The 13,483-nt window shown below is 43.0% G+C and overlaps 2 protein-coding genes across 2 annotated transcripts; both read left to right on the forward strand.

Moving 5' to 3' along the window:
* Window positions 1-1,603: 1,603 nt before the first annotated feature.
* chrng (cholinergic receptor, nicotinic, gamma) lies at window positions 1,604-8,554 on the forward strand. Its single transcript, XM_008281218.1, has 12 exons — window positions 1,604-1,705; window positions 3,203-3,339; window positions 3,425-3,469; window positions 3,569-3,693; window positions 4,401-4,556; window positions 5,663-5,760; window positions 5,884-6,084; window positions 6,306-6,420; window positions 6,510-6,624; window positions 6,731-6,995; window positions 7,090-7,223; window positions 7,933-8,554. The coding sequence occupies exons 1-12, from the start codon at window positions 1,642-1,644 to the stop codon at window positions 8,116-8,118; spliced, it is 1,641 nt and encodes a 546-aa protein (XP_008279440.1). The 5' UTR covers window positions 1,604-1,641; the 3' UTR covers window positions 8,119-8,554.
* A 1,255-nt stretch (window positions 8,555-9,809) lies between these two features.
* LOC103356898 (phospholipid scramblase family member 5) lies at window positions 9,810-13,065 on the forward strand (the record flags this gene model as incomplete). The annotated part of the gene is made up of 6 exons (XM_008281221.1): window positions 9,810-10,143; window positions 10,245-10,322; window positions 10,398-10,590; window positions 11,815-11,926; window positions 12,371-12,470; window positions 13,007-13,065. Coding segments are annotated over exons 1-6 (876 nt in total), but the record flags the coding sequence as incomplete, so codon positions are not given.
* Between the last annotated feature and the right edge of the window lie 418 nt (window positions 13,066-13,483).

A 13,483-nucleotide genomic window follows, 5' to 3' on the forward strand; every position in this document is an offset into this window, starting at 1 on the left:
CAATCCAGTCATGACCACCAGTCACACCACAGGCTGTTTTTTTGTTTTTTATGCGGTGGGAGACACAGCCTTGTCTAACTTATGAATCTGTACAAAATGATAAGTTATTCATACTGTCTTTTACAAAGGTTGAGCCTCTTGTGAAGCACACAGACTGTATATATTATTCGTGTTATCTTTATTCTTGCAATATTTATTTGTATAGAGAAAACTCTTTGTATTTTTGTAAAAAAAAAAAAAAAAAATCTATATATAAATAAAATTGTTATTGATGCACGTTGTGTTAAATGTAATGCAGTTATCTCGGACCTTTAAGGGGAGACATTCGACAGCAATGCTGCTAATCCTGCACTATTTTGTTGCCGTAGTTCTCGCTACACCCAAACATACTTTCACGACGACAGGTTCCAGCGCCGACTGACCCCTCTTCGTGACCCCACATTAACCTCCCACCCTTTACTGGTAAGCTTTACCATCAACACAGCAGCTGCCGCGTTGTGATGACTGGTACTTCCCTGTTTTCTCTCTTTATTTCCAGGATGAGGAATTGTAACTGGACCCGCAACTTCACTTGACCTTTTAGAGTCTCTTATTGTCTGGCATGAGTCTGAACATTGAGGAAATGACCCCCTTGGTCTTTGTGTAAACTTCATGTTCGTCTTGTTTTGAGTCTCAAACTGTTTGAGTGATGATTGGCTGAACAAGACTTCGCAATCAGTCTCATGCCTTCTAATCTGTGGCAGTTTTTATGCCAAGCTCAATTCCTACAAGAGGGATCTACAGAGGGTATGAGTGCAACAGCTGAGTAAACACACAGACGTACTCCTGTTGCAACACATCAACTCCTCCTTCAGACTTGTGTGTTGATGTGTGTGTGTGTGTGTGTGTGTGGTAAGTGTACCCTATTATGGCAGGAACAAGTATTTTTGTGACTCGCATGCAAGCGCACTCACAAAGTAATGAAAGGCCACAAATGTTGCCGACAACCTCCGTAGAGTCCGATCAGTCATCGCAGAGAGTGTGCTGGAAATGGACAAGAGCTGCCACCTGTTCTCTTGTATTATTTTTTTTTTTACACTCTCTGGGTTGTAGATCCACATAATGGTGCTGCAGCCTCCCTCTCTTTATCATCCAATCTTCTGTCTAATCCTTTAACCGTAAAGAACACATTTAACTATGACTTCTGATGGAAAAGTTGTTGCTTTTTATAGATCGCCGCCGTGCTAAATTTTGCCCTCAAAGAGTCCATGAGTTTATATATCCAACCTTAAATGACAATCACCAGGTGCACCAAGCTGAATTACAATACGACATGTGCAACACTGGAGGGCAGCCATGCACAGAGTACAATGCCCAAACTAAGTGGATGTCATGTTCCCTAAGTGTGTGCGTGTGCTGGTGTGTTGTGACAGCTGACTATGCCATACTGGAAATACACTTCTGGATTTAACTCTCACAATCATCAGCTCCAAACCACTCCTCTCAACCTCAGCCCTCCCATCAACCCCCGAGCCCTGACCCTCTGCTGAGAAACACACACATTCATAAACGCACACAGGCCGAGTGCCAGCAGCTCCATCCGCTAGTGTGCATGTGTGTCAGATTAGCCATCGCAGCTTTGTCTCAGACGCCTCTGCTCTGATGGATTCTGGACCTGTGCGCTCTCTGACACTCTTAGTAGGAGTGTTCATGGTTTCTGCCACAGGTAGGGATGCTGGTTAACCAACACCCTGTTGTCATGTTCGCTCCGAGGGGTTTGCATGGTGTGGGGGGAATTTGTTGAGTGTGGTTATCTTGGTTTTTTGGGGTTTTTTTGGTTCTTTCAACTGAAAATCTGCAAACATCCCTCAAATAGGCACCTAATTTACATATAAGCTCTGAATTTCTTTCACTGTTCACCAAACTGTTCAAAACATTGGACAGGTGCGGTGATGAACAGCTCTACTTTGATATTAAAAAAAAAAACCATACCTCATTATCAGACAGGGCAGACACAACATCAGACTTAACCTGTTGTGCTCATGCTGTTCATGTGTCATGTGTTCAGTCTGTAAATACGGAAAAATCTACAGAGGATTTCTTTCTTGTTATTAGTTTTATATTGTCTGTGGAGCCATCGTGTGTTTGCAGCGATGTTTACTACAAAAGATTTCAAAGTATTGTAATGCTAGACACCAACCAAACAATAGCAACAGTGACTCTGCCAAAGATGAAAACCATTTAGAAAAGTAATCCGCGTGCTTGCTGCTTCCAGTTTGTAGCTTTGCAGCGCACTCCATTTGTTCTAACTGTAGTTTTTTTGTTGCTTCCTGACTAGAGAAAGATTTTAAAGGTGATGGTTGTGACAGTGGGCGCTGAGATAGTCTGATTTAGTAGCTGAGCCAAACTCTGTCAGGATGCAACTCAAAAGCATCTTTAATCGGATGATCCTGCCTTTCTTAGGCCCGCCTTCTTTCCAACCTCACATTGACATTTTTAATGCAAGCTTTTTGTTAACAATGCTATACCACAAGCCCGAGCCAATGTTACCCTGCTGACATCACAATGACATTATCAGAGTATTTTCTCAAACTTCATGAAGCTTTTTCCAGAGCGCAGAAACACATGTTTTCTCAGAGTATTACTCCTTATGAAAAATCACCATTTGGTTTCTTTGAAGTGGGGTTATATGTGGTATTGATCCATAGTTGGTAATTTACAGTAGATGACGGTCGGCACGTCCCAAGTACAAACATGGAAACGAAGCAATGAGCTGCTGTAGACAGGGTCAGCAACAAAACAAATTTAAGTGACCTAATAAAAGGTCCTGCTTAAACAGCTGTATACGCTACATTTAGAATATTGTTTCCGAACCATCTTGACAGCCCTGTCTGGTGGGCTGAAGCTTTTATATTGTTTTCCCATTAAAGCCACCAGACTTTGCAACTGTATCATGGGCAGGAACAAGCATTTGTGCAACTGGCATTAGTTTGCATTGCCTGACTCTGGTGTTTCAGCATGTTAGGTTGGATGCAAACTAAAGCGTTAAAACATTAAAGTCTGGCGTTGCGACAACCTGGTCAGGTCAGCTGTCATCTGCTGCAGGTGATAAAGAGAAAAAACCCAAACTGTTTGATCATTAATCATTAACCCTTTGATCAAGTCATTTAACAGTGACTGCTTCAGTTGTTCATGTTTTTCTTGTTCTGTGCTTCGTCTGCAGCATCAGCGCTCAACCTCGAAGGAGAACTTTTCAAAGACTTGATGAAGGGCTACAACAAGAACGTTCGGCCCATGGAGAACAGCGGCGACATCACCCAGGTCTTCATCAAGATGACGCTCACCAACCTCATCTCTTTGGTGAGTGTAGCTCAGCTGTCTGATCAGTGCCAGCGGCTGCACGGGCCTTTGGGTTAACGATGTTCAACAAATTATCTCTCCTTAGAACGAGAAGGAGGAGGCCTTGACAACCAGCGTCTGGATAGAAATGGTAACTTTACACACGTCTCATCTCATTTGCTGGATATTTTTTGAATGTTAACTTGGTGTGTTTGGAAAAAAGTCAAACCCACTGCGTTTCTGTATGTAGCAATGGTGTGACTACAGGCTCAGATGGGACCAGCCGCCCAGGTCAGCTCTGTATGGAAACATTACCTCTGAGTTACGTGTCCCGTCCAAAAGCATCTGGCTGCCCGACGTCATACTGGAGAACAAGTAAGCGTGTCCAGCTTCACATGTGAATATATGCCGACACAACGTTTACTCAATCAGGAAGCCAGCGAATTTTGTTTTCGCTCTTTTCTTGTCTGATTTATTTGGTAAAATGATTACTTCAATTTATTTAAATGTGTTGTCAATTTAAAGCCGTGCATAAAGGCGAAATTTGCATCTGCCACAGCCACATAAAACCAATACATAAACAAATAAAATAATATGCGATTGTAGGAGGCAAGTTCAATATAGAATTACACAAACAAGATTTAAATTCATGTGGCGTCTAATGACTATCCTGTTAATTACCAAAATTGAAAGCTAAACATTACGGCATGTTTCCAAAAGCCCCTCCTCTAAGTCCTGTGCTAATGCCCTGTTTCCACAAATAGACACCAGCAGTAATTAGCTGGAGATAAACTTCAGGTCTGGAAAATCATAAGACACAATGCCGTTGAACTTCAGACAGCAGTTTGCAGTTTTAAAAAGTTGACACTGTTAGAAGAGATTTTTGTATTCTTAACACCCAACACGATGTGAGACAGATTTGGGAGCATTTTACATCTTCTGAAAGTTGTTTACAGGCAGAACTGTATCTGATCAAGGCAAAGCTGATCAGTGATCATACAGTGACTGGCAACAGACTGAATCTACAAATCCAAGCATATGAAACCTTCAACAGTCTCTCTCTTCTTTCTTCTGGTCATCAGTGTCGATGGACAATTTGAGGTTGCACTTTACTGCAATGCGCTTGTGTCTCCTAATGGCTGTGTCTACTGGCTGCCTCCTGCCATTTACCGCAGTGCCTGTGCCATCACGGTGAACTACTTTCCATTTGACTGGCAGAACTGCACCATGGTTTTCCGGTAAGTAGAGATGAGATTTGCTGGGATTCGATGATCTGTCTGCGAGCAGTACAAAACAACAAGCAAGTGTATCAAGAAAACGTCTTCATTTATCTCCAAAATGTAGTGTAATTTAGACAAATATCACTGTGTAAATATCTTAACATGTAGGTCTGTAGCTCTGAGGAGACAGAGCAGAAATCTAAAATATTACTAGATTTGACAGTACGTATCTAAAACATTAAATTCAGTTTAAAGTCCCTCTCTGGTCATTGATTAAACCCTTAAAAACTCTTCAAAAGTTACATATTTAGCATTTTTTCCCCCATGAAAACAATCCCTCCTGCTTTAAGCTGCCATAGAATGTGCAGATATATCAAGTTCCCGGCCTCTTTCTTTATGCACTCCTCCCCACTTGCTGCAGCTCGAGCACACCAGATCACCCACAACTCTGTTCAGACACTGTAAAACTATTCTGTGTCATCCACAGTAATTAAGTCATACATGCTCAAACCGAAAAGTGCTAATAAAGAAAGAAAGCAACACAAAAAGCCTGGCCCTGCAATTTACAGGATTGGTTATTTAGGTTTGTTACGTATGAAACCGCAAAAGTCTTAATCTGTGTTTTTGAGACTGTCATTGGTAGACTGCAATTGAAGGTGGAAATTATCAGCAATGGTGTGCCTACCAGTTGAAGACTACTTATGAGTACTTATCAAGCAGATAATAAAACACCATATTGGCATGTTAACAAGGTAAATAAATAAATAAAAATAAGGCGTTTCACCAAAGGGTGTCTTTAAATTCAATACAGCGCTTTGAAATAGAATGTATAAGAAAAAAAAAATGTAGTTAAGCTGTTTAAATAATGATTGGAAACAAGACCAGAAAATTCCATAGACTGTTGTTGGCTGTCAGTTTGAATTCTAAGCCAGGTTGGGTTCAACTGGGGATGTTTGGGCTCATGGCCCTTAGTTAATGTGTTTAAAAGTTAGATTTCTTTGGGTTAAATGGAATCTACTTTGTCCAAACCAAGAACAATCTCTTTCACCATGCTGTCTCGTAAAGGAGAATAGATGTTTGTGTTTGTTGTGTATACAGACCGTATGTCTTCTCCCTGTGTTCAGCTCCCAGACTTACAGTGCCAATGAGATCGAGCTGGTTCTTAAAGAGGAAGACAACCACACATTGGAGTGGGTGGATATCGACCCAGAGGCTTTTACCGGTATAGGACATTTGAAGAAAATATCTCGAATCATTGCACAGCATAAAAACATCTATAGGTTTTTTTCTGCAGTACAAGTTTTTCAACAGTTTGAACAGAATGAAAGACTTTGATGTTTTTCAGAGAATGGAGAGTGGGTCATCAAACACAGGCCAGCCAAGAAGGTGATCAACACTGAGTACACTAAAGATGAGCTGGAGTACCAGGAGGTGGTCTTCTTCCTCATCATCCAGAGAAAACCTCTCTTCTACATCATCAACATCATCGCTCCCTGTGTGCTCTTCTCCTCCCTCGGCCTGCTGGTCTACTACTTACCTGCCAAAGGTTCTTTTCCTCATATCTAAGACTATGATCTTGTGTCGTCAAACCTCTTTCTCATGAACTTCCAAATGCTTGAACCTTCACCATTTAGATTTCTTCAAGACTGTAACCTGTGAGCATGACAAGACAGAGATGATGACGATAAACTTGTTGAACCTTTAGCTAGTTTCTACTTAAGCCCCGAACTTCAGCCCTCTGACTGAATACTGGTTTGACTTCTACAGCCGGCGGTCAGAAGTGCACCATGTCTATCGCCACTCTTCTGGGCCAGACTGTGTTCATCTTCCTTATTGCAAAGAAGGTTCCAGAGACTTCAAAGGCAGTGCCTCTTATTGGAAAGTAAGTTTAAATACATCAGCCTTCAGTTCAGAGTTTCAGTTCAACTAGAGCTGATGAAAATGATGACATCGATGAACCTTTGACTGCAGGTATCTGATGTTTGTGATGTCAGTGACCACCATGGTGGTGATGAACTGTGTGATCGTCCTCAACGTCTCCCTGAGAACTCCAAACACTCACATAATGACTGACAAAGTCCGAAAGGTGAGAGCGTGTCCGGATCTTTGTTTGAGGATGTTTTAAAGCTGCTGTACAGTCAACACAAGTCTATTTGCCCAAGATTTCCCTTTTAACTCTGCGTCACCCTCAGATCCTCCTGAACATCCTGCCTCGGCTGCTGAGGATGCAGATGCAACCCTGGACGCCAAACAGTGACAGTACCTCAGAAGCTGGAAACGGTGAAACTCCTCCCACAGGCAGGAACGATGTGTTCCTGGTCCCCTGTCGACGTCGCAGCTCCATAACACTCATCAGCAAGGCAGAGGAATACTCAATGAAAACAGCTCGGTCGGAGCTCATGTTTTCCATACTCAGAGAGAGAAACGGATTGATGAAAACAGCGTTAGAGAAACTACGTAAGTATTGTGAGGAGTTTGTATGTTTAAGCGTGCTAGAAAGTGTGCCTCCCCTTTTGTAACCGCAGAAATAACTGATCTGATTTGCACTCAGATAATGGGCTGGAGGGTGGCACAGCTGAGCAGCTCAGTACCAGTCTAGTAAAGGCTTCTCCACAGCTGAGGCAGTGTGTGGCCTCCTGCAAACACATAGCAGAGACTGCACGACAACAGAACGACTTCCAGAATGTAAGTTTTTTATTTGATTCCCCCATTTTCAATTCAGTTCAATAGTTTGGTTTAAATCCAAAGATTTCTTGTGAGAAAGCCTTCAACAACACTAGGAAGAGGAACTCCCCTTTACCAGCAGCAAACCCATGGCAGAACCAGGCTCAGTGAGGGTGGCTGTCTACCTTGACCAGTTGGGGTCAGGGTATATATGGAGATAGTAAAGAATAGCTGATAGAAAACAGACAAAAACAACACACAAGACAATAATAAACACTTTGAAAGTTGGTGAAGCCAGTAACTGAAGGTCAGAAACCAGTAGCTATGCAGCCAGAGATACCTGCAGAGAGGACAAAACACAAAGTATGGGAAATGGCACAAAGCTAACAACATGCTATAGTGAAATGTATTTGTATGTATGGAAAGAAAAAGAGTAGAGGTGTTAAATGCATCATGAAAAGTCCTCCAGTAGTTTAGGCCTACAGCAGCATAACTAAGAGATGTTTAGGTTGACCTGTGCCAGCCCTAACTCTAGGAACCAGTGCTCTATTGGGATGATGTGGTACAAGAAGGCCTTTAGGATCCAATGGAGCTCAGTCATTAAGGGCTTTGTATAAAAAGAGAAAGATTGAGAGTTTGCTTTATTTAACAAAATAATATGTACATGTGACTTCTAGGCCAGTAAAATAAGCTGCATATAATACAACAAGTCCTAATCTGTCATTTTCAGGAGAATGAAGAGTGGTTCCTGGTTGCCCGGGTGATCGACAGGGTTTGCTTCATTGTCATGACGCTGGTGTTTTTCATCGGCACTATTGGAATCTTCCTGATGGGCCATTTCAACCAACCCCCCTCCTCACCTTTCCTCGGGGATCCAAAGAAGTATCTCCCTCCGTTAAGCAATCTTACTGCGTAGCTGAGAACTTCCTGGGGTGAAACCGAACAGAAACTGTTGGATTTCATCGTCATACGCCGGGTGGAAATCTGACGGCGTCTGTCAGTGAGCCGTCACCAATGACTGAGAAGACACAGCTGTATGCATTTTCTGCACTGATGCCAGTTGTGGGTTTGTGGACTATCACAGAGACAAAGTGCTTGCTCATGGTGATAAAGGATCCGCTGTGCAGTTGTGTGGATGCACACTAGCTGACTGTTGAGGTTGTAGTTTTGTCACATGTAGTGCTGTACAAGAAGGAGTTTCCAGTGTTTGCTGTAAATTGATTGTTTATTTCATATAAAATTCGAGGTCATCCTGACACTCTACATGGGACATGGTGTTGATCAAGTAATTTACACCCAGATGTTCCATATCGAAGCTTAAATCAATAAAAAGTGTAATCTTGTGACTTCTTCATAGGCTGTCTCAGAAATTCCTTAACCCTCCTGTGTTTGACAACATTCTTGAAGCCAATAGAGAACAGGGACAACCACCACCCCCCCAATCCAACCACCCAAACACAAACTTACCACACAGCCCCCCACCTCTGGAAGCAGGATTTCAATTACATGGCTGAGTGGTGCCTTTCTAGCCCAACAAAAGGCAGATCCGGCTGGTTGGGATGGAAACGGAGTCGGGGTGAGACAGAGCTGAAGTGAGATGTCCAGAAACACAGTCACAGAGCCAAACATTGCGACATGAAAAGTCCCAAAAATACACAAACAGGTAGTTAGGAGGATGGTGCTGAACACATCCTGATCCTTCTCACAGTTAGATGATCTGAGTCAGTGGACGCCTGGAGGTGGAACACTGATGGTAAGGAACAGACTTTTGATGCTCCATTGGGCTGTTTTCTCTCTTTTATGTCAAATATGTGACAGTAAACTCTGCAGGAAGATTTTAGCCAGCTTTGCTACTCTTTTAGTTATCACTGTGTTACATCAGAATGACGGTTTGGTGCTGTAGACTGGGACCCAGCTGTCTGTGTGTGATGTGAATAAAAACGAGGCTCGGGTCGGCTGCTATGACGAGGAGGATGTTTATACTGCTACCAGGGAACTGCACTGAGACGGCGGGAAGAAACACAGGGTGGCAGGTTGTTTTTCTTAAACTTTACATGACAAATTCAAGAGTTAGCTGATGATTTTAAAAGGTAAGTCTTCCTTTTGTAAAGCAAAGTAGGTGTTTGTATTCTAGGGACTCCTTGGAGCTTCAGTAATAAGCAACTAAACTTTTCTTTTAGGCTTGTGGAGACATTTCCCCCCTTATCCAAGAGGTGTCTTCAGTTCACTCTTGGATGAAAAGCGAAACAAGCTAAAATCCATTTGCTTTTACCATGACCTGGATGGTTGAGAATCTATATATCTATTCTAGAGATTTATTTGATTTCTAGGAATAAAGCTCCAGTTGTGCTTTTAACTATCCAGTCAGGCAGTTCACGAACACAAGGGGTCACAGAATTAATACAATGACTTCCATTTTTTCAATTTTTGAAGTAAAATTCAGCTGATTTTTAGGACTTTCCTCTGATCATTTCTAGTGATCCACTCTCACTGGAGTTCTCACCAAGTTCATGAATGAAAAGTCTCTAAATTGTGTAGTTTTCCCACTTGATGCACTTATATAAACTGCTTGCAGCTAATAGACTGTGATGTTTTCAGCTTAACACCATGTCGGCAGTGACCAATCAGCCTCGTCCATTTGGTCAACTTGAGCGGGAGAAGCACATCCAGATGATCTTCAGAGCTTTTCAGAACCGCTGTGCGCCTTCCTGTGAGTGCCATATTCACTCACCTGGACCCAAATCCCACCAAAAGCCTCCTGACTCGGAATCTGTGGAGCAGCTGCCGGGTCTGATTGAGAACGGCTTCGTGCAGCCGCCAGGGAAACTGAGAAGTCCAGAGGTGGACGAGCAGATGCATGGAGGGGCAGCGGGGTCGTATTTTATGTCTGTGCTGGAAACAGTCAGTCAGATTCATATCAGCGCCAAACCAGAGCTGCAAGGTGAGAATAGGAGGGATTACTTTTGCGTATTTGTGGTTCTGTGTGTAAAAAGGGGGATACTGGCATTGCATAGATTGGTCTGCTCTGCTTCCTGTCTCCAGGTCCACAGTGTGTTTCCAGGAGGATCTACAGCATGGCCACAGCAGGCACCAGGTCGCAGCTGTTTGTGGCCGTGGAAGGTACATTCCTCACATCTGCATCTTGTAGAGAAAGAGTAAATGATGATGTTCTCATCGTTTCTTCCGTTCCGTCAGAGAGTTCTTGCGTGTGCCTCCAGTGCTGCGGTCCAGCTCGAGCCTGCTCCTTGAAGGGCTTCGACTGTCAGGGCCGCCAGGTCTTTTATTTTGAAAGGCCCCTCAGGGTGGACGCATGCTGCCTTGGTTGCTGCCTGATGGAGATGAGAGCCTACTCGCCTCAAAAACATCTCATTGGCACCGTTTACCAGAGGTGAGCAAATCTGAGCATGCTGCTGTTGTTCTTGTCCTAATACTATTCTTCAGCGGTAGTTTCTCTTTCACATGGGACATTTCTTTCTGTGCTGTTTGTGTCTGTCTCTTCTCAATGGTCTGAAGTTGGCAGATCTGCATATGGGCATTGCATCGATTATAATTTATTTACATTTGAATTATATTCTGATCAGAGTTGTGGGTTGTTTTGCAGGGCACTCTAAATCAAATCTGATCAAACCACACTTACACGAAGCTCGGTTTGCTGCTTGGTCATGAATACTAATGTCATAGAGACACACTGAAAATTAAAAACAAGTATTATAAGGCCTTTTAAGGCTCTGTCAAGTGTAGCACAACATGTAGTGATACATGTCTTTACAAACAGAGCGTTTTACTAATTAAAGGTCTTTGATGAATGGGTTTGTTTCCCTAAATTACAATGTATACATCTTTTCTCTCTCACACACCTCACAGTGCTATTTTGGCATGTGAGGTGCATGAAATTTAGTTTTTTGGGTAATCAGGATCCTGCACCAGCAATTGTATAACTTGACATTCTCAGACTGAACAATGTGTCATGTAAGCCTTTTTCCGTATCGCTCCCAGCCTCTGGCCACCCTAGATGCCCAGACCTGTCTGTAAATAGCAGCCAGGGTGTAGTCTAAACCTGGGAGAGTTAATGCACAAAACAGCTGCCTGCACAGGGACACACCGACAGAGCCACGCTGGGCTCGGAGGGAAGGAATGCGGCATCCTTCCTAATGGCAACGCTGGCTAATGGGAGGAATGGCAGCACCCGGTGTTCTGCAGTCAAACCAAAATACCTCCTTCTTCATCTGGCCTAAATCTGTGTCCAGGGTTACCCGGGGGTGCCTTTGTGTGTCGAATTTAGAGTTTTCCAGAAGCAACACTCAATGAAGTTATGTCCAATTAGGACTGATCTGGCAGAGGTTTCAGTGACCAGAGATCGACTTGGTATAAATATTCTCTCAGTTGTGTTGGAATAAAGCATGCCCCAGTTTGAACTCTTCTGACACCGAGCAAACAATGGTTTTGGTGCTGCAGAATCATGACAGCTGAAAATGTGGTCAACCAAGCATCATGACCGGTCTTTGCCTCTGTGTGAAGTGCAGGCCAGTGTATCTGCCAGGTTGTTTATTGCACGCTTATGTAAGGAAGTGTGTTAAGTTGCCATGTTATTGTTGGCCGACTGTGTTTTCAGGTGGAGCATGTTCACCCCTCTCCTGGAGGTGTGTGACTCAGAAGGATCTTCCACAGTCAGGATCCAGGGCTCCTGCTGTCCAAGCCGGTGCTTCTCCAACCAGCAATTCCAGGTAGTCATATTTATCAAACCCATTATAAATGTGCATGAAAGTATGGATGAGGGCTGCAAGGTGGCGCAGTTGGTAGCACTGTTGCCTCGCAGCAAGAAGGTCGCCGATTGAAGTTTGCATGTTCTTCCCGTGCAGCGTGGGTTCTCTCCCGGTTCTACGGCTTCCTCCCACAAGACCAAAAACATGTTGAGGTTAATTGGTGATTCTAAATTGTCCGTAGGCGTGAATGTGAGTGTGCTTGGTTGTCTGTCTCTAAGTGTGGCCCTGCGATAGACTGGTGACCTGTCCAGGGTGTCCCCTACCTTCGCCCTAAGTCGACTGGGATGGGCTCCAGCACCCCTCGACCCTAGTGAGGATTAAGAGGTGTATAGATAATGGCTGGATGGATGGATGGATATGTACATGTGCGGCAGTGTTTTCATCTGAATTTAACGTATACAACAGATTGTCTCCAACATTGGCGAGAAAATAGGCACGATATGGAAGAAGTGGCCCGGCTTCAATGACGAACGAAACATGGACCATGAATATTTTGGATTGGACGGTGAGTTCAATCTTTTATTTCCAAATTCTCATGAAGTAGTTGGTAAAAAATTATCCATCGTGTCCTCCCGTGGAAACCAACAGAAGCTGAAGCAAGTTAAATGTTATTAAATAGCCTGATCAAGAACATTAGGGGCTGCACGCATCGTCATTTCACCACATGCTACTCATAGACTCTCCTGTGACACGGACAGAAAAGACACTCAACACAAAAGTGGGCTTCTACATTACCAGCTTCATCCCTGTGTGTCCATCTGTCCATTTCATTTTACTTTTTTATTTCTTTAACATTCATTTTTCACAGCAGACATTTTAACTTGAAAGATCGAGCTGTTAATATCGACAAGAGCTCTTTTCCAGCTGTTGGTGCAAAGAAACAAAAATTGACAAGTGACAATGTTCACTATGTGCCTCCCAGTTAGCGTAGTCACTGCTGTGATGTAATTACTATTAGCAACGCCAGCCTTTTGGGAAATACACAAGATTTAAACAGTTATTTTCAAACATTTCATTTGTGGATCTATTTCCATCTTTTAGTGCCACTGAGTATGGAATCACACACCAAACTCCTGCTTCTGGCAGCCACGTTTTTACTGGTAAGCATCTGAAGTTTTCTTACTGTCTTGTAGGAGGACATGTTGTTGTGGTACAGTATAATCAGTGCGTAAGTAAAGGTACAGGTACCACAATGTGAAGAACTTCAAATAATATCTTGCACTGTAAATAGTGGTCGTATCAGGTCCAGAGTTATGCTATAATACGTTACATTATCATTTTTCATGACTTCACTTGGATTGAACCTTTTAGAGTTGCTTTAATCAGAACTAATTGAAGTATTTGTGTTTGTCTAATGCATTATGTTTTCAAATCCAAACGGAAAAACATATTTTTACTCGCTGGCATTTCTGGTTTGGATCCGATTTTACTGTTGTCTGAGTATAAAGTACTTATAACTACTGCTCTAATTTGAACCCAACTCAAATTAAAGCCGCAAGCGGCGATGGACGGGTCCTC

The sequence above is a fragment of the Stegastes partitus genome, unplaced genomic scaffold, assembly GCF_000690725.1.
Source record: "Stegastes partitus isolate 25-593 unplaced genomic scaffold, Stegastes_partitus-1.0.2 Scaffold226, whole genome shotgun sequence".
Lineage (NCBI taxonomy): Eukaryota > Metazoa > Chordata > Actinopteri > Pomacentridae > Stegastes > Stegastes partitus.

What these genes read in the sequence shown, in the direction of transcription:
- chrng (XM_008281218.1), top strand. Translation starts at nt 1,642, where the DNA reads ATGGATTCTGGACCTGTGCGCTCTCTGACACTCTTAGTAGGAGTGTTC. An exon ending in TCACCAACCTCATCTCTTTG is followed by an intron (nt 3,340 to 3,424) that starts GTGAGTGTAGCT and finishes ATCTCTCCTTAG; the next exon opens with AACGAGAAGGAGGAGGCCTT. An exon ending in CTACTACTTACCTGCCAAAG is followed by an intron (nt 6,085 to 6,305) that starts GTTCTTTTCCTC and finishes TGACTTCTACAG; the next exon opens with CCGGCGGTCAGAAGTGCACC.